A 19,025-nucleotide genomic window follows, 5' to 3' on the forward strand; every position below is an offset into this window, starting at 1 on the left:
TAACAGTTCTGGAAGCCATTGATCTGCATGTTGCTGCTTCTAAGAATCTTCAGCACCATCCTCAGAGAACTGGAACCAGCCTTTCCCCTGGTTACCAGACACCGCAGGCTGTTCCTTTCCTGCTTCTCTCCTGCTTCGGTTCTCTAATGAAAACTGGACCTTCTATTCTGGCTTAAACCAGGATCCCTAGTTAATAATATAAGCATATGAGTAAAATTCTTTTAATACTTAGCACTCCTAATAGGTCTTGATTTGGGGGACAGGGGGCCTAGGCTGTGCATATGTGCTGCTTTTTTTTTTTTTAATGTGTAGATATTGACACGTATACCTATGGAGGCCACAAGACAACTTCAAACGCTGTTCCTCTATCATTATCAACTAACCTGGAATTCACTTAGTAGGTTACGATTACCAGCTAAGAAACCCCAAGGATCTCATCTAGCACTGGAATTACAAGTACGCCCTTTCATACCTGACATTTTTTACATGGTTTCTGGGAATCAAACTCAGATCTTCATGATTGTACAGCACATATTTTACCCACTGACCTCTCACCCCAGCTGTGAATTAGGCTTTTTTAGCTTTTAGTTGTCAGTTCTTTTGGTTTTTCAAGATAGGGTTTCTCTGTGTAGTCCAGGCTATCTTGGAACTCAGTCTGTAGACCAGGATGACCTCAAGCTCAGAGATCCATCTCCCTCTGCCTCCTGGGGCAGCAGTCTAATGCTATATGTAGATAACCTTACTTCAGTTTCAGTGTACTTTTATACATGAATGAAACAAAGAAAACAATGATCCAAAGAAGTTGAGTTCAGAAAAACATGTAAATGAATGCCAGTAAGCATTTACTAAATATTAACAGAGCAGCTCTTTCCCAGAACTTTCTGTAGACAGACTAATTTAAACACAATTGCCTGGCATGATTATATCTGGGTAAGCACAAAAGCAAGACAGAAGAATGTATCCAGATTCAGGGTACACTGACCAAATTGGATTCTGTAGCTGTGTTCTGACATCCAAAAAGAGTAAACATGTCTTATACATTGAATGTAAATGTTTGTCACAGGAAGCACAAAATTATGTCCAAGAACAATCCAAGAAACAAAATGCACCTGAGGTAAAAGGCCCCCTGCCTTTCTTTTCTGGAGCCTCTCTCATAGTTCCCCAAAGCATTGCTCACCGTGCATCATTCTTCTGACTGTGTTCTGACACCAGGCTTACAGTAAAAACTGCAGGAAAGTTTAGATGACAAAAGATGCATACAACGAGATGGCAATAATAATTTGATTTATTAAAGCAAAAATACTGTTAATTAATATTAAACTATTCTGTTGAAACCAGACTTGTGTCTTTTAAAAACAAAAAAAGTACTAACTTGCTAACTTTGATCAGATGGAGCAGCACAGTTTAGTCATTTGATAAACATTAGAAAAATGTACAAAATTTTTATTTTAAACAAAAATTGAGAGGTATAGTTTTTCAGTTGGGTGGTAGAGACACACATCTTTAATCCCAACACTCAGCAGGCAAATACCTGTGAGTTCCAGTGCAGCCACGCCGGGGCTACAGACACTCTGTCTCAAAAATGAAGGTTGAAAATATCTTTTCTCTCAGTGTTTTATAATATATAATATATGTTACTGACAGGTCAGCTATGTTAATATTGTCAGGTCCAAAAGAAACCCAGGACAAATAACTAACTGCCAGTTAGCATACCAAAGTGCTTGCTGGCCTCCAGGCTCTCTCAACATTGCAGGGTCCAGGCTAGCGTCCTGGCTCTTCATACCCTGTCCCTACATGGGCTTCCCTCCCTCCACCTTCTTAATCCTAAATAACCCTCCCATTTTGGCCATTGCCCTTTCTTGTTTGTATTACCACCTCCACCACAACCTCACCCACCCCCATCCCACGCTACCCCCTGTCTGTCTGTCTTCCTCTCTTGCTCTCACCCTCCTTTTTCTCCTGCTTTAAGAGAAACCATAGTTTTGGAGGTTGAGTGATTCATGAAGTAGAGCTGCCACCTTCTCTGATGCTCTAACCATATCACTGTCTGTTCTTTCCTCTTTTCCCTCTCTGCCTTTCAGATCACTTCTTTTGGTTTATATAACTAATGCATTTTAGAATTAGTATTCTGACCCTTGCTTAGGATGAGAAAGTAATAAGACCATCAATAATAGCTCTTAAGTTTCTAAATTATTATTAAGTAATTTTTCTGTCCTCATTTTTGTTTGTTTGTCTGTGTTAATGTTTCTTGTTTGTTTTCATTTTAGGCCACTGAAAGGTATGATATATTTGATCCAAGACAGTCCATTTCAGCCCAGGAATCTACAGTGGTGACAAGGACATGGGACTCCTCCCGCCAGATTACTGTTGGTTCAATACATTTGACATCCTGGCTGACAACTGTGAAGAGGAACCTTGGGTTATTTTATTTTATTTTTGTGGAACACCACAATCTCAGATCCATAGGACACATCAGGTAATGTTCTTCTATTTCTTTGGGTAGCCTATTTTCTTTATAGTTCATCCATAAGAAAATGAAGGAGCCTGAATATCTTTCTTAGCCAGTTTACCTTCTCTTTGCTTTGCAACCTGAACTGTTTTCAGAATGAACCAATGAACTTGTGGTTTGTGGTCAAATTACAGAAGGCATACTGCTTGCTTGCTTGTTTGCTTGCTTGCATGCATGCATGCATGCGTGCATACCCCAGAGCATTGCCAAACTTCTTTTATTCCAGGTCTCTTGTGGGTCATCCCCTCCCTCATACAGGAACTGGATTGCAGCCCTGCCTAAATAAAATGTTGTTTTGTTTTTATTTTTAAATTCAAATTAGTCTATTATTTTTCAGACTATTTTTCAGCTTCCAGATGTCCTTGTATTTAACTGTAAAGCTATTTTGAAAAAAGAGCTTTTAATTTTTCAGCTTGTTTAGAACAGATAAATTTCATCATGACTTTATATGGAAATTATCAAAAGTACAGAAAAGCTGGAAGAATTTTATTCAAATACCAAGCATTCTTTGATTTAGCTTCCATACCTGCTTGACCCACACATGGAAATGCGTGCCTTCTTCTAGCTTTAGCTTAGTCTCTGATACATTTCTATTTCTAATACCTGGGATGGAATTTCTATTGTTTTCTTAAATTCACTAGTTACATGAACTGTTCTATAATGTGTGATTACACATATTGTTTGGCATTGAATCAGTCGAGTCAGGAGACTTTCATGTTTTATTTGCATTATAAAACAGAATTGTTAACCCAGACTCACAAATACATTTTGATAGAATGGTGCTTTTTTTAAAAAAATTAAATCAGAGCAATTTTTAAAGCTTGGAAATTTAGGAATGTAGATGTAAACTGTGAAAATGCACTTACTATATGACTGTAGTGAATGCTCTGAGTACCGGAGGGACAACATTATAGAGAAAACTAATTCAATATCATCTAAGTATATTTAGCCATCACGTCTTATCTTGATCTAGCTCATGTCTTCTCACCGTATTGTGATATTTTAAGAAACATGTACAATAAATATTACAGATCTTAGAGGCAGGAGTTTTGCTTTTGTTTATGTGCACTCAGCATTATTCTTAGAAAGATAGAAGTCTTAGAAAGATAGATAGATAGAAGTCACTTACTTAATATTATGTAGCAACTGACTGTGAAGAATGTTTCAAATTCAATTGAGATTACTTTTCTTTTTTTTGTCAAGGCTTCAAGTTCCCTGTAGAATTCTAAAATAACCTTTGCTAATGAGGATGTCTGATATTGTTATTATAAAAGATGAAACTGAAACAATGAAGGATTTGGAGGCAGAAATGAGAGATACAACCAGAGTTGAAAATCTTATCAAATCAGAAAACTATGGGAAGATTTCGGCAGAGAAGAATGAACATTGTATTGACAACAATATTGATTTGCAGGTAAACAGAGGTTTTTTTCCCATGGCTACAAATACCTAATCATTGTATGATTATGCTTTGTTTCATATAGAGCTCACTTTTCACAATTATTTTTTTGTTTCTTGTTTTTTGTTTTCAAAACAGGGTTTCTCTGTGTAGCTCTGGCTATCCTAGAACTCTCTCTGTAGACCAGGCTGCCCTTGATCTCAGGGAACTGCCTGCCTCTGCCTCCTGGGGGAATTAAAGATGTGTGACACCACTGCCCAGCCACTTGTCACAATTCTGAAAGGGAGTTGACCCTTCAGTACATATTTACTAGCTTACTTTTTCGTTACCAGGACAGCTTGCCGAGCCTTAGGTCTTTGATTTTCCTATGTATATCACAGGATATGATTCTTTAAATTATGTAGCTAGTATGTTTTTGTTGGCTTTCTCCCTTTTCATTTCACCCTCCTCCTTAATTATCAGTGCTGTAATTATTAAAACCTCTTAGAGGAGAGAGAAAAAGGGTTCAGACATGCAGAAGGCCTACTGGCAGAACTAGCCCTCTAGAGGTTTATCAGTCCATCAGCCATTTCTGAGAAAAGAGGTTTGTGGGGAAGGGATAGATGTTACCTAATACTTTTGTTGCTGTGTATGCATGATATTTTATAACCAACCATTTAGAAGTCTTTTAATCCCAAGCAAAGATGCTTAAGTTTGAGAAAATGGCTGAACCCCTGGTTTAGCTAGACCTTGGATGTACATTTACATGATTTCTCCAGTATGGCATTTTCAATGTAGCCAGGTGAATTATGTGGCTGCTCAGGTATCTTGGGGAGAATGTTACAACAGATAAGTGCACCAAGAAGCTTGGATCCAGGCTGATGCCTGAAAAACCTCCTTTGTACTATTTTTTGACAGCACATACAGATAATTCCTGTCTAGAGGAAGAACACTTAGATACTATCTGCCAAATAGGAAAGAATTTGTGTTAATCTGAAATCTACAACTGAAAGTTATCCTAATATTGTCTTTAACATTAATGGCTTACTGTGTTAGCTTTTCCTACCTGTGACTGATACCTAAAAACAACAGCTTAAATGAGCAGTGTTTGAGGCTCAGTTTCAAAGATTTCAGTCCATGTTGGCTGGCTGCAGTGACTTGAGGCATGTAGCAAAGCAAAAATAGGGGGGGGGGGGGAACTATAGCATAAGAAAGCTTTTTCACCTCCTATGAGCAGAAAGGAGTTAATGTAAAGCAGCCTTGAGCAAGACAATAACCTCCAGACGCACACCCTGATACAGCCTGCTTCCTCCAACTAGACTCCACCTTTCACAGTTCATTACTTCTGGACAGATTATTTAAGTTTTATGTTCATCAGTAAACTGTGAAATTGGTTTGGTCAAAGCCCTTATGATCTAAGTCATAGACACTTGTAGAAGTGTGCCTTACTAACATCCTGGCAATCTCACACTATTAAAGTTGAAAACTAAGATCAACCATCAGAAACTGGGGAGCTTGCTCAACTGGTTAAGTGTTTCCTGTACAAACATGAGGACCTGAGTTCATGTCTCCAGCACCATTATAAAAGCCAAATGTGGAAGCATGTGTCTGTATATCGGGTGTTTAGGCAGTGTGGAAGTAGAGAAGAAAACCCCTGGAGCTTGCTGCCAGCCAGTTTAGTCAGTTCATTGCGAGACTGACTGTAAGGTACAAAGCATAGAACAAGACACCTGACATTCGCTATTGACAAACAGTTGTGTGTACATGCAATACACTCACACAGAGGTACTCAAAATACTTATGAAAAAAGGAATCCTTCTTTGAGAAAATACTGTTACTTTAGAAAATGGTATTAATTTTGTTTATATGTCCATGTTGTATGTGGAATACGCACTTGTGTAGTTCAGAGGACAATTTTAGTCTTTTGTTCTCTCCTTCCTTTTTTATGTGGGATCTGGGCATCAAACTTGGGTGGCCAGACTTTCAAATCATCTCTCTCCACCAAGAAACCTTGCTGGCTCTTTTCTGTCATTCTTAAAATATCCAGAGGACTTTGGCCAAATGCTGTTGCCTGGGCCCATCATGCTAGCGTCTGGGAGGCTGATGTAGGAAGTTCTAAGTCATCCGGGCTGCATACTGATTACTTGTCTCAATGAATAAGTGAAAATCCATAAGCGTACCAAAGAAAGATCGACCTTGAAGGCTTTGGCAAAGGTTACTGTTTCACTTTTTTCTTTTATTCACAGGTAAAGAAAATTCCTTTAAGGGGCATCTCATCCCTCTTTTCCATTCACTCATAAGATTTGTATTTTCCTATAAATATGTCTGACATGAAGTTAGACAATGATGCTAACTTTACCACTTTCAAAACCATTTAAGTTTCTGAACTGATTTACAGTATCTCCCAATGATTAAGTATAATCAAAGGGTATATATTTTTTTATTTTTATCTTTCTCCCTTTTCCTTTTCCACCCTTCCTCCCTCCCTATTCGCACCTTTTTTTGTTTTGTTTTGTTTTCCCTTTAAGATAACATCTCATTTAGCCTAAGCTAGGCTTGAATTCACTGTGGCCCTGGCTACTCTTCAATTCCTGACCTTTCTTCCTCTGCCTCCAAGTGCTGGTGTCACAGATCTGTGCCACCATGCCTAACTTAAATTGTAATTTTCTAAGAAATTAGGAAAAATAACATTTCCCCATGTCATTTTTAATTAAACTTTTTAAAACAAGAAAATTCCCTTCTCTAATCAGTATGGTCATTAGCAGTGATTGCATTAGAGAAAGTTTGCAAAGAGTCTTTGTATTTGTGATTAAAATAATGATTCAGGCTGGAAAGATGGAAATTACTTGAAATCAGCCTAAGCTATGTAGTGAGACTTATCTTAAAACAAAAGTTAATAATGCGCAGTTATCTTTTAACTTAATCTGAGGTTACTAGCTATAACCTACTAGTAAACATTCGTTTTTCTTTTGTACTTTTAAGATATAGCCTGAAATATATACACAATGTACACTACATTTTGGAAAGAACAAGCATTGTTTCCCCAGTCTATACCCCAACACATATTGTTTATCAATAGTAGAATGGCTATATCCACATTTTGTTAGTAACTGTTATGGGCTAAAAGAGAGCTGGTTTTTGTTAACACATAGTGTTATAGAGTACCTTAAGAGAAAAACTCCCTAGAAGCCCGAATAAATCAACCATCACTACAGACTGGAAACAACCTTGACCTCTTGGTTTGAGTTTTTAAGGGCAAATTGGGACATATACAGGAAAACAGCTCTGGACATCTGCAACAAACAAGCATTGTTTACAGAAACTGAGATATTAACAGTTAAATGGTCCAGCAGTTAACCTTTATTTTTAGCTCAGGTTACATTATATTGGAGTTTAGGTTCAGAGACTAGTTTACCTTATGAATTTAGGGCTGGTTCAGAGACCAGTTTTAGTTAGCACTTAAAGTATTCTTGAAATACTTTCATGAGATGATAGAACTATAGTTCAGGTGTAGGCTATTACAATAGGCCTTTGTTTTCAAGGTGTATAAGTTTTGTCTGATGTCTATGATTTTTTTTCCACACGCATCAATGTAGTTAGTATGACACCTTATTCCTCTGAGTTACTTCAAAGGGGTTTGAGAGGACAGGTAGGAGACAACAAAGAAATGGTAATCTCACAAGGCCGTATATTTTGGACCTGACAAATATATTTGTTTCATCATTTAAGAAATCTGTCTATGTTAGTATTGTCATTGTTGGTAAAGGTGCACCATGAGGTGTCTTGCTTTTGTTTTTTACTGACAAAGGATCATACTAGGTAGCCTCTGCTAGTGCCTGTTAGCATACCAAAGCAAGTGCTAGCCTTCAGCTCTCTCAATCCCAAGTGCCCATTAGCAGCAGAGTTGATCCTGGCTCTTCTCACCTCACCCCCTACCCTAAACTTTTTCAGCTATGGGCTTCACTCCCCTAGCTTCTCATTTCCTTACAACCCTGTTTCAGCTCCTATTCAGTTCTTTTGTCTTACTCTCTCGGCCTCTTCTCTCTTGCCTTTCTTTTGGTCTCCTTTGCCCTCACTCTTGTTGGCCTCTGTTGCTCTCAGGTTTGCCTTTCATGGCCTGGCCTGTCTGCTGGCTTTACTCAGTGTACTACTTTGTCCCTCTGGTGTGGACTCTTCCAGTTGCCTCTGACTTTACTCTCTCTTCTGTCTACAGTAAAAGTCTTTCCCTCAACCGTTCCTTGAGACAGTTATGTCCTCAGTTTGTGCACTTTACTACTGTCAGTTACTTAATAAGTTTGTGCACTTTACTACTGTCAGTCAGTTACTTAATAAGCTAAGCACAGCTACACAGCTTTTTCAGTTTCTCCTTCATTGTCATCCAAGATAAAGGTGTTTCTTTAGTAATAATAAAGCTGTTTCTTAACATCTTTCCAAAATTTCTATATCAGCATAACTTTTCTCTTTTAAGCCTATTATATTCTTTGCTTTTATTGAATTTTATAAACACTAAACAAGTTAAACACTTTAAAATTTAGGATTCATTTTCTAAAATGCACTTCATTACTTAAAATTATTTTTAGAATTTCATTTCAAATGACTTTGGGTCATATCCAGATATGGTATTAACATTTATAAGCATGGAGGTGAAGAGATGCTTGAGTATAGGGTGTTTTTTTTTATGATTTTTTTTTAAAAAAAATTTTATTAGGTATTTTCCTCATTTACATTTCCAATGCTATCCCAAAAGTCCCCCATACCTACACCCCCCCCCCACTCCCTTACTCACCCACTCCCCCTTCTTGGCCCTGGCGTTCCCCTGTACTGGGGCATATAAAGTTTGCCTGTCCAATGGGCCTCTCTTTCTAGTGATGGCCGACTAGGCCATCTTCTGATACATATGCAGCTAGAGTCAAGAGCTCAGGGGTACTGGTTAGTTCATAATGTTGTTGCACCTACAGGGTTGCAGATCTCTTTAGCTCCTTGGATACTTTCTCTAGCTCCTCCATTGGGAGCCCTGTGATCCATCCAATAGCTGACTGTGAGCATCCACTTCTGTGTTTGCTAGGCCCCGGCCTAGTCTCACATGAGACAGCTATATCAGGGTCCTTTCAGCAAAATCTTGCTAGTGTATGCAATGGTGTCAGGGTTTGGAAGCTGATTATGGGATGGATCCCTGGATATGGCAATCACTAGATGGTACATCGTTTCGTCACAGCTCCAAATTTTGTAGTTTTTTTTTTACATTGGTTAATTTTTATATATTCACCATTTCAATGGAGGTTTTCTTTTTCTTTTTTGCCTTCGTTTAATATTTAGAATAATAAACTATGAGTCTGTAGTTTCCCTGGGAACTTTGTTTAAAGGTCAAAAATAGACCTTTGGATTTTAACATCCTAGTCTATGGCCAAGAGATAAAGTAGTAACATTGCATCGGTGTTTGTGCTTGAGTTGTTGACTTCCTTTTTTTTTTTCAGTTCTTTTGACTTAAGAAAGCATTGTTTTATTTCATTTTAATAGAAATAGGCAGCCTGGAATTTTTTCACTCACCATTATGTTATCTTTAAGTTCTGAATTCATTCTACTCTTTTACATAATTACTTATTTTAGAAAAATGTATTTATATTATTTATATGTGTACACTGTAGCTGTCTTCAGACACACAAGAAGAGGGCATCAGATCCCATTACAGATGATTATTAGCCACCATGTGGTTGCTGGGAATTGAACTCAGGATCTCTGGAAGAACAGTCAGTGCTCTTAACCACTGAGCCATCTCTCCAACCCCCACATAAAAGTACTTTTAATCTTTACTGTTATATAGAATTGCAATGCAAATTAGTAATCTGCAAGGTGTTAAAAGTTTCAACTATTACAGTTTATTTTGTTAATTGAATGGAAAGAAAAAGAAATTAAAAAGACATGACTGCTTCTAGGTATGCGAAGGAGAAATTTTATTATAGATATATGGGAAAGCATAGCCAGAGGCTGGGACATCTGGGAGAATCCAGAGTGGACATGACCCGAGCCTAGACATATAGGGAAGAAAAGAGAGAGAGGAACCAGGTGCAGCAGCCAACCCAAAGAGTGTACGGTAACCTAAGTGGTTGGATTATATAGGAAAAGACACGTGGAGGAAGGGAACTCCAGTCACTGGGCTGGAGAAGGTTCAGGTAAGGAACATGGTGTGCCAAGGAGGAGGGCCCCTATAACAGGTAAAAACTGATGGATGCTTCGAGAAACTCTAGTTACCAAGTCCACTTCAATGTCCCTTGTCCCAGGCTTGAAATCTAATAATAATTACTGATTATAAATAAAAATGATTCTCTTCATGAAATAAGTTGGGTTTCCTCTAAATTGAATAATATGGGATCAGCAGTTACTCTTTTGCTAACACACAATATACCTACCCATGAAGATTACTCTGATCTCCCTCAATTTCTGGTCAAACTCTAGTAGCTGGTGCCTCTCTCAGCGTGTTATCAGTTAAAAACCGAGAATCCATTAGGAATGTTGTATATTCTGTACCCTTTTGTTGACCTAGTTTCTGTCTTTTTTTCTATAAACAGGATAAACTATAGAAACTGAGGTTTGTCTTTCACCTTTCTAAATTCAAATTCATTTAGTCCTTCACATTAGTAAGGAATGTAAAGGGTTAGTTACTAAGTTTTTACTGTCATCCTAAGGCTCTAATAAAGATAAAATGTCTTCTCCAAATAAATAAGATCTACTTAGACATGATTATAAATCAAACTGGAAGAATTCTGTCTTAAAGTGAAGTCTGGCTCCCAAACTGACAACAGAAAAAAAATTATATGTACATAAATGAATGCCATCTACTTTTATAAGCTGAAATCATTTACTCTGTTGTGTGTGCAGGTGTAAATGGCAGTTTTCTTGTGTATATATTATATAGTATGTATCTGAAATGAAAAGAATTAATTTTATGTAATAATACCATTGTTTTCTCTGGCTGCAAAACGGATCAAACTTAGATAGTTAAAATAACTCTTCATTAGGAGATTACAGTAGGCTTACCCGGGTTTTCTGCCTAAGATTTGTATCAGCCATGCTGATCCTTTTCAGAAGAGTTGGGAGAGAACAGGCATCAAGGTGCTTTCTTCTTTCAGCAAACCTTATTTTCAAAGTTGGTATAGGGTCTGTGTTTCCTGGGTGATCTATCTTCAAAGCAAAAAATTATTTTGAATCCTTTGAATCCCTCTGACTTTCCCATTTTGTCTCAACCAAAGAAAACTCAGCTTTTAAGAGGCTCATTTGATGGGTCAGACTCACCTCAGTTTTAAATCTGTATCTTAGGATGAACTGACTTGGAGTTCAGCTGCTTCTGTAAATTCCTTTCATGGATGAGGCCAGCTTTGTATTTTGTTAAGTAGCAGGATGGAGACTCATTCTTGGGGACAGTTTTTGGAATTCCATCTCCTCCCATATATGTTTGTAATCTGTCACGTAAGGTTATGTAAGTGGAAGGTTACTGGACTAAGATTCTGAGACTCTCAGGTTCAGGTTTGAGTAATTTGTAAATGATTCTGGACTCTGACATCCTTTTGTACCAGACAAGAACTATGTTTTTATTTCAGTTCTTAGATGTGACTTACAGAGAGTAAAATGTCCACTTGGCTATGGTGAAGAGAAGAGCAAATTGAAATTAATCCACCAACATGCAGAGTCCTCTTAGATAGTACTCCCCTGTGTAAATGAATTCAAACCATTTTTGCCTCCATAAATAATTTGGGGGAGGGGTCAGTTATCTGATTTTCTCTTTTGGGTTTTATTTTTCACTCATTGATAAAAATTGTAAGAATATAGTATTTTAATCATTAAAGGCATTAAGACCCAAAATAGTGGTTTTACCATTTTCATACTCCTGCTGGTGTTTCTGTTGGCTTTACACAAAAGTCTTGGGATGTTAGGATACATAATATCTCTCTCTCTCTCTCTCTCTCTCTCTCTCTCTCTCTCTCTCTCTCTCTCTCTCTCTCTCTCTCTTAAAATGGGAAGCTTTGTAGCCTGAATATTACCAATTTGGAATATGTATTGTGTTTGTGGTTGAATTGGCTCCCTCCTGCTACCGAGAATGGATGTCTGGCCCCTGCCTTGTGAGGAGGAGCTTGATTTGAAATGACAGAGAGGAAAGAGGCAGAGGGAAAGAGATTTTAAAATCTGTTCAGAGTTACAGGCACTGTAAGCTTAAACTCAGAAAATGGTTGCTTCCATGAGTTAGCTGATGATGTGGCTAGTGATCACAGTTGTGCTAAACACCTTTTATTGGGCATCTGCTTTCTTTCTTTCTATCATTCTGCTTTATCATCTTAACAGGAGACCTAGTGAGTAGCATTCTTTACTAAAACTGGTGGTGTGCCCTTCATATTTTGCTGAAAATACTTAGCAGATGAGAGATGAAAATAGTATAGTCTCTGACTCTGTACTAATCAAGTATTTTCTGTACAAAAGTTGGAATTTTTCTGGCTTCAGCTAATTGAAATTGTCAAAGTTTAATATGTCCAGTTACTCACACCCAACATTAGTAAAAATGTTGTTATAAAATATTGAAGAAATATACGTTTTTGCTATGAAAAGTCAACCTTCAAAGTTCCATATTGCATTCATTTAACACAGAAATTTGCTCATTTAAAGAAAGATGCCAATCCACAGAAGGACTAGTATCGTTCTGACTGTGCCTCTGGAAGGATCAGTACTCTTCCACTGACCCATCTTAGCTTTCTTTGTTTAGCACACTCTGTGGTTTAGGTGTGTAAATTAAGAAGCAAATTTTCTGTTTGAATGTGAAATTTAATAAAATCTTTCTTATTGTATATTCAGCGGCCCCCGCAGTCATTTGGACAGACAGGAAAAAGGTCTAAGGTATAGTACCTATTTGGTGTGCTGGCATGCCAAGGCCTTCTCATGCTTGGTGAATTCTTGTTTTCATACAGCACTACATTCAGTTTAGTTTTTTCATCTTTTGTTTGGGGGCAGAAAGCTTCTTTTCTTTTATTTGGGATTTTTTTGGTTTTGTTTCTTTTTTTCTTTTTTTGTCTTGCCTAGTCGCTTTTGTGCATTGCTTTTGATTATCGTTGGTGGGTTTTTGTTGTTGGTTCTTTTTTTTTTTTTTTTAAACTATAAAGAAAATTCGCTTTCTCACCATTTGTTAAATTTGAGGTTGGAATTATGCCCATTCTTGCTATTGCTATAATTTTTAAAACTTCCAATTGTTTACTTTCAATTTTAAGGGGTTTTAGTGATATTTAATGATATATCTAACTTAAACATTTCATCTACTTTTTTATGTGTGGCAAAAACTAAAAAGAAATTTAGACACTCCTAGGGGGCTTTTGAATATGCCCTAATTTATGAAATGTAGCGTTAATTTTAAATACTTCTCTTTAGTCAAGCTCAAAGTTAAAGCTAGTTCGGAGCCTTGCAGTATGTGAAGAATCTCCACCACCCCCTGCAGCAGAGATATCACAGGAGACCCAGGTAAAAACACCCACAAAGCAAAACAAAAATTATTCCAAGACTTGGTGGAACTGGAGATATTCTCTGATATGATTCAATGAAAATTGAGTGTATATGTATTCTATTATTTCTAGTAAATGAAACTGATTTGCTAACACTTGTTAACAAAATCCCAGGTGGATTAGGAAAACTTTTTACTTTGCTCTGAGGCTTACAATAGAGATTCTTCATTTGGAAAACCTTTTGAGACTGTATGATTACCTAGGAATGTGACTTTAAGAAAGTTATAAGCTATTATTCAAAAGTAGTCAATATTAAAGTACTTTTGGTGACTATAATTATGATATAATTACCCTTTTTAATTGTGAAATTTGGAAGTTTGTTATGTTCTTGTTGATTCTCTGGAAATCACCCCAACTTCTGCTTCATAGTTCAGTTAGCCTGAATGCACTCTAAAGCCGTTGTCCCTTTTGCATGAGTCTACAATAGTTGCTTAATACTTCTAATTCTGCCTGTTCTTACAGAACATAGGATAGTAAGAGTCAAGCAAACCAGAATTTGAATCCTATATTCTTTTTCATGGTTTGGTTTTGCTCTCTATTAATCTTGACTTCAGATGGTCTTTGGTACTGTGAAGAGTGTTTTCAGCTCTGCTGCTGATCATTAGTATGGTAACTGGGGCCATTAGTAAGTGGCTTCTACTTTATAAGGTACAGTTTGGGCAACTTAAAGTTTCTAAAGAAATGAGACAACTAGTGCTTATTTAAGAAACCATGACAAATTTTTCTAAAAGGAAAAAGTCCTGACATGTTGTACTTGTCCAGAGGAATGGTAGGATACACCTTTAACTCTAACAATGTGGAAACAGAGTCAAGTGGGTCCCCTTGAGTAGGCCATTCTGGTCTACTTATCATATTCCAGACCATCCAGAGCTAAACAGTGAGCCCTGTCTCAAAAACACTTTTGTCTCTTTTTTTAAAAAAAATGTTTTTTGATTCATACAAACGTTTTCTGTTTTTCTCATGGCCTAAGTGATACCTTTCAAGAGATACTATAGATAGTAAAATTAGTTATAACATGCTTATAATGTGTCCTACTTTTACAAATCATTACATTTTATTTCTTAAAGATGTAAGAGGGGGAATTTTAAAATAGATTTCAGGTAATCTTTAAAATCTTTTTTGATAGTTCAGGTGTTCAAAATTTGTGGTCTTCCCTTGGACCTATGTAAAATATATGTGTGTATGTGTTTAATTAAATGTATTTGTCAGTACTATTTTTCTAGCACAGTCAAAAATACTCTCAAAATGTATAATGAGTATTATTGCCTCTAGAATGCTTTAAAGCCTAAACCTCTGGGTCCTTTACAGAATGTTCTACAGAATGTGCTGGCTTTGTAATTAAGCTGGGTTTTAGTAAGGCTATTAAGGTATGGCATATTCTGAAAGGGAAAAAACAATAAAATCGTTCTTTGAAATACTAATTTTTAGAAGTTTTCTTTGAGAGATGACTCAGAGGTTAAGAGGACTAACTGCTTTTCCCAGGAAAGGAACCAGATTTGATTGCTAACATCTATATGATAGCTCACAATCATCTATAACTTCAGTTTCAAGGGATCTGATACCTCTTCTGATCTCCACACCATCAGACATGCATGTTGTGTAGAGATGCACATGCAGGCAAAACACTCATATAAAAAAAAAAAAAAAGAAGAAGAAGAAGAAAACTTAAGGATTTTCTTTTTATTTGTTTGTTTTTTATTATTGTTGTTTTTCAAGACAGGGTTTCTCTGTGTAGCTCTGGTTGTCTTGGAACTCGTTCTGTTGACCAGGCTGGCCTCATACTCCAAGATCCACCTGCCTCTGCCTCCTGAGTGCTAGGATTTAAGGTTTGTGCCACCACTGCCTGGTTTGGAATTTTCTTTCATAAGTCATAATCACGAATATGGTGGTTTATGAGCTGTGTTTTGAAAGTTCACTTCTTTGGTCTCTTGATGAAATGCTATTCCATTTATGAACCAGTGGGGTTGAGAAAATGAGTTATTGACAACAGAAGTATGTATCTTCTGAGGAAAACTGTCACTATTCTCAATTCTGTGTTTATTTTACCTTATATGAAAAATGTTAGGGGCAATGGGAGATACCTTATGATATTACACGTGCGCGCACACACACCCTATGTAGTAGGGATTCCTCTGAAAAATACTTACTAGGAGACATGTTGTGTGTGTCTGTGTGTGTATGTGTGTTGATCAAAGATTATGTTTTTACATTTTAAGAGGAGTTATACCAGTTAAATAAGATATGTCAGAATTCAGTTACCCCACTTACTGTGTTGTTTTCAGTTTCTTTTAAACATAATAATTTTAGCTTTGATAATAATCTCTTTTTTTCCCTCTCTAAATAAAAGATGCTTTTTTCTTTAATGGAGAATCCTCTTTTTTCATGCCTGGAATAGACTGAAATACACCTGAAAGGGAACTAGAAAATACGTTCTGCTATCTGTTCTAGTCCTTGATGCTATACAGTTTGCAACAATTTTTCCATTCAGTGTTAATTTTTAGTGAATTAATATGGTGTAAAACTCATTATAAAAAAGGTTAAGAAGCAATTTTAAGAGAGATGTCACTCATGTGAGATAAGAGTTTGTAATAGGGAAATGACCTTAATCACACATGTTATAATTTTCATAGTAAAGTGTAAGGAATTGTGCTTCCTGTGTAGATGTTCCAGTTATTCATAGAAGGATTTATATTGTAACCGCAGCTTTCAGAATGGGTTTTCTTTATTCAAGTACTAGAAATAAGGTCAGCAGATGACAAGGCACCAGCCTTCTCTACTAGTGTTTTAAAATGCAATTCATCTTAATTAAATAACTTAATACCTATAAATTAATACCAGTGACTCAGAGGAAAGAATTTAGAAGTTCCGTCTGCTAGTCATTGAAAGAACCGTTTAATCAAGGTCTCTAAGACCTCAATGTGGAGTCTTTCCCGCTACATGGATGTCATCATTGGACTTTCCACCTGAGTTGTAAGAAGCTGCAAAGAAAGAAAACTAAAAATTAATTCTGTTGTCATTTACAAACATCTGAAAATTATGAGATGAATTAGAAACAGAAACAGCTTAGTAAATAAAGTCCTGAATATGGCATACTGGTTGGTGAGTACTGCCACTTTGTTTGGTAAGCAACACAGAGAAGACAGGAAGTAGGTGTCCATTGTCCTAGTGGAGATTGCCCACGGACAGTGTTGACTGTGTAATTTGAACATGATTCTGCCACTGAGCAATATCCACAGCCCCTGAAATTTCAACTCAGATGGAATGGAAGAAAAAAAAGGGGAAAAAAAAGTAGCTAATTACTGTTTTGCGTATATAATTGAAATTCTGCTAGCAGTTGTTTTGTGTGTGGTGGGGAGTTGTTTAGTAGCACTGGTGCTGGCAGCAAGTTTGAGAATCGTGTTGTTTGTATCCTCTGAGTTACCAACTACTTCTACTACTACTACTATTCAGAAAAGTTAAGTAAGTAACAAAAGTGTAATTTAGTCTAAAAATAGATCACAGCTTTGTCTTTAGTTTAAATGACCTAAAGTTTATTGTATATTTCTTCTAATTTTGCCTGAATAAACAGCTTGATATGATCTTTGCCTTTCAGATATATAAATTAATTTTCTAGTAATCTATGCTGGTTCTAAAATTGCTTTAATATAAATATTATTTTCAACCTAAGATTATTCTCCATTTTGGTCTTGGATGTTATGGCTAATTTATAGTTATTCTATATCAGGAAGAAACAGAACCTTATTTGATACCTTTCTAACGCAGCTGTGTGGTGATTGAAGGAGCCATAGTGATATATAAATCTCAAGTGAGAAAACAGGTGCCATGATTTTGAAAACTTTTCTGCTTATATTGTATTTGTATTGCAAGAGAAAAAAGGGAGTGTGTGTATGTGGGATACTCAAGAAACTGAATTTAGGCTAGGGATGTAGTTCAGTTGATAGAGGGCTTGTAACATGCACAAAACCCTGGGTTCTATCCCTAATAGCACATGGGTCAGATAGTGTACTGTACACTTGTAATCCCAGCACTTGGGAGATAGAGGCAGGATATCTAGCTCAGAATCATTTTCCTTTATATATAAAGTTCAAAGCTAGCCTTGGATACATTAGACTCTTATCTCAAAAAGAAACTGAATTTTGTTAATTGTTTTCCTGATGCTAACACATTTCTGTTGTCACCGGAGGAATAGGTGAAGGACTGAATTCTGACCTCTAGAGTGTTTTGTAAACAAATGCACTAAAACTGTAATAGGAGGGGTTGGAGAGATGACTCAGCATTTAAGACCACTGACTGCTTGCTCTTCTAGAGGTACTGAGTTCAATTCTCAGTAACTACATGGTAGCTTACAACCATCTGTAATATGATCTGAGGCCCCCTTCTGGTGTGTTTGAAGACAGCACTGGTGTACTCACATATATAAAAATAAAGAAATCTTTTTTAAAAATTACAATAGGAAAAATTTTATTCTCCGAAACAGTTTTGAAGATATCCTTTAGTTGATAAGTTCAAATGAACATATTAGGTGTAGTTTGGGTTTTGAGGCAGCATCTCCTTATGTTCCTGGCTGGATTGGGACTCAATATGTAGACTAGACTGGTCTCATGTTCAGAGATCCACCTGCCTCTGCTTCCTGATTGCTGGGTTTAATGGTATGTGCCATCATGCCTAGCTGAACATACTGTTTTAAGTTTTTTGTTTTCCTCAGATATTTTAAGTTTCTTTTGTTTATTCATTTTGAGATAGGGTTTAACTATGTAGAACAGGCTGGCCTTAAACTCATAGACTCATCTGTCTCTCTGCCTGTGAGTGCTGGTAGTAAAGGCCTGTGCTATCACACCTAGCTTAAATTGCTTTCTAACTTAGAATCTTTAATTGGATTACATGAAAAATCTCTTCTCCTTTTAGTCCTTCATACAGTTTTGAATAACTTAGGAAGTGCCAATACTTAATCAGTTAATATTATCATTGAGTAACAAATTTTTCCTTCCAACAGGAGAAAATTCAGATACAGTTAACACAATCATTTGAAAAAGAGGAAAAGCCCTCAAAAGATGAAACAGATAAAGAAAAAGCCAGTGATAAGTTACCCAGAAAAATGTTATCAAGAGGTTAGTAATTTATTTTTATATTTTAGATAAGAGTTTATTTTCATTATTAATAATTCTTTACCCTTTGAACAACACATGTCACATCTGTATTGAAAATGACACAGTAGACTGGAAGGGTAATGTAATGTTTACTCATCTGCTATGTCATGGTTACATATATGAGATGTTAATATTTTCCAACCAAAAATTATAACATAAATCTGTTACTAAGGAAAATGATCATAAAAATCTCTTACTGATCTCACTCATATTGAAATGCCAAAATCACAGTTTGTGTAATATTGGCTCCACTAAGTATATCACTACTCACTAATTCCTTATCAATACAGAAAACTGGTACCATGTTAAGAATACTGATGGAAACCCTAGAATGTCTTCATAAAAAGTTTTAAGGATCTTCATTATTGAACATTGGAGTTCAATAAAAATCTCTATGAACTATTATGTTGACCAGTATTATGAGGATAAAGGCAATACATAGACATTATTTGAGA

The 19,025-nt window shown here is 36.4% G+C and overlaps 1 protein-coding gene across 25 annotated transcripts in view; it reads left to right on the plus strand.

Moving 5' to 3' along the window:
• The window catches only part of R3hdm1 (R3H domain containing 1), a 134,457-nt gene that overhangs the window by 46,195 nt on the left and 69,237 nt on the right, over positions 1-19,025 (plus strand). For 13 of the 25 annotated variants that reach the window (XR_001784078.2, XM_030253185.1, XM_030253188.1 and 10 more), the window contains exons 2-6: positions 2,268-2,476; positions 3,713-3,923; positions 12,726-12,767; positions 13,293-13,382; positions 18,417-18,531. Coding sequence is in view for 18 of the 25 variants with exons in the window: in XM_006529419.3 (XP_006529482.1) it covers positions 3,753-3,923; positions 12,726-12,767; positions 13,293-13,382; positions 18,417-18,531 (418 nt within the window). In the remaining 7 variants the exon portion in view is untranslated. The remainder of the gene's footprint in view (positions 1-2,267; positions 2,477-3,712; positions 3,924-12,725; positions 12,768-13,292; positions 13,383-18,416; positions 18,532-19,025) is intronic. The other 12 variants (XM_030253186.1, XM_006529420.3, XM_030253168.1 and 9 more) reach the window with 2 other exon arrangements.

Source organism: Mus musculus, chromosome 1 (assembly GCF_000001635.26).
Source record: "Mus musculus strain C57BL/6J chromosome 1, GRCm38.p6 C57BL/6J".
NCBI classification, from domain to species: Eukaryota; Metazoa; Chordata; class Mammalia; order Rodentia; family Muridae; genus Mus; species Mus musculus.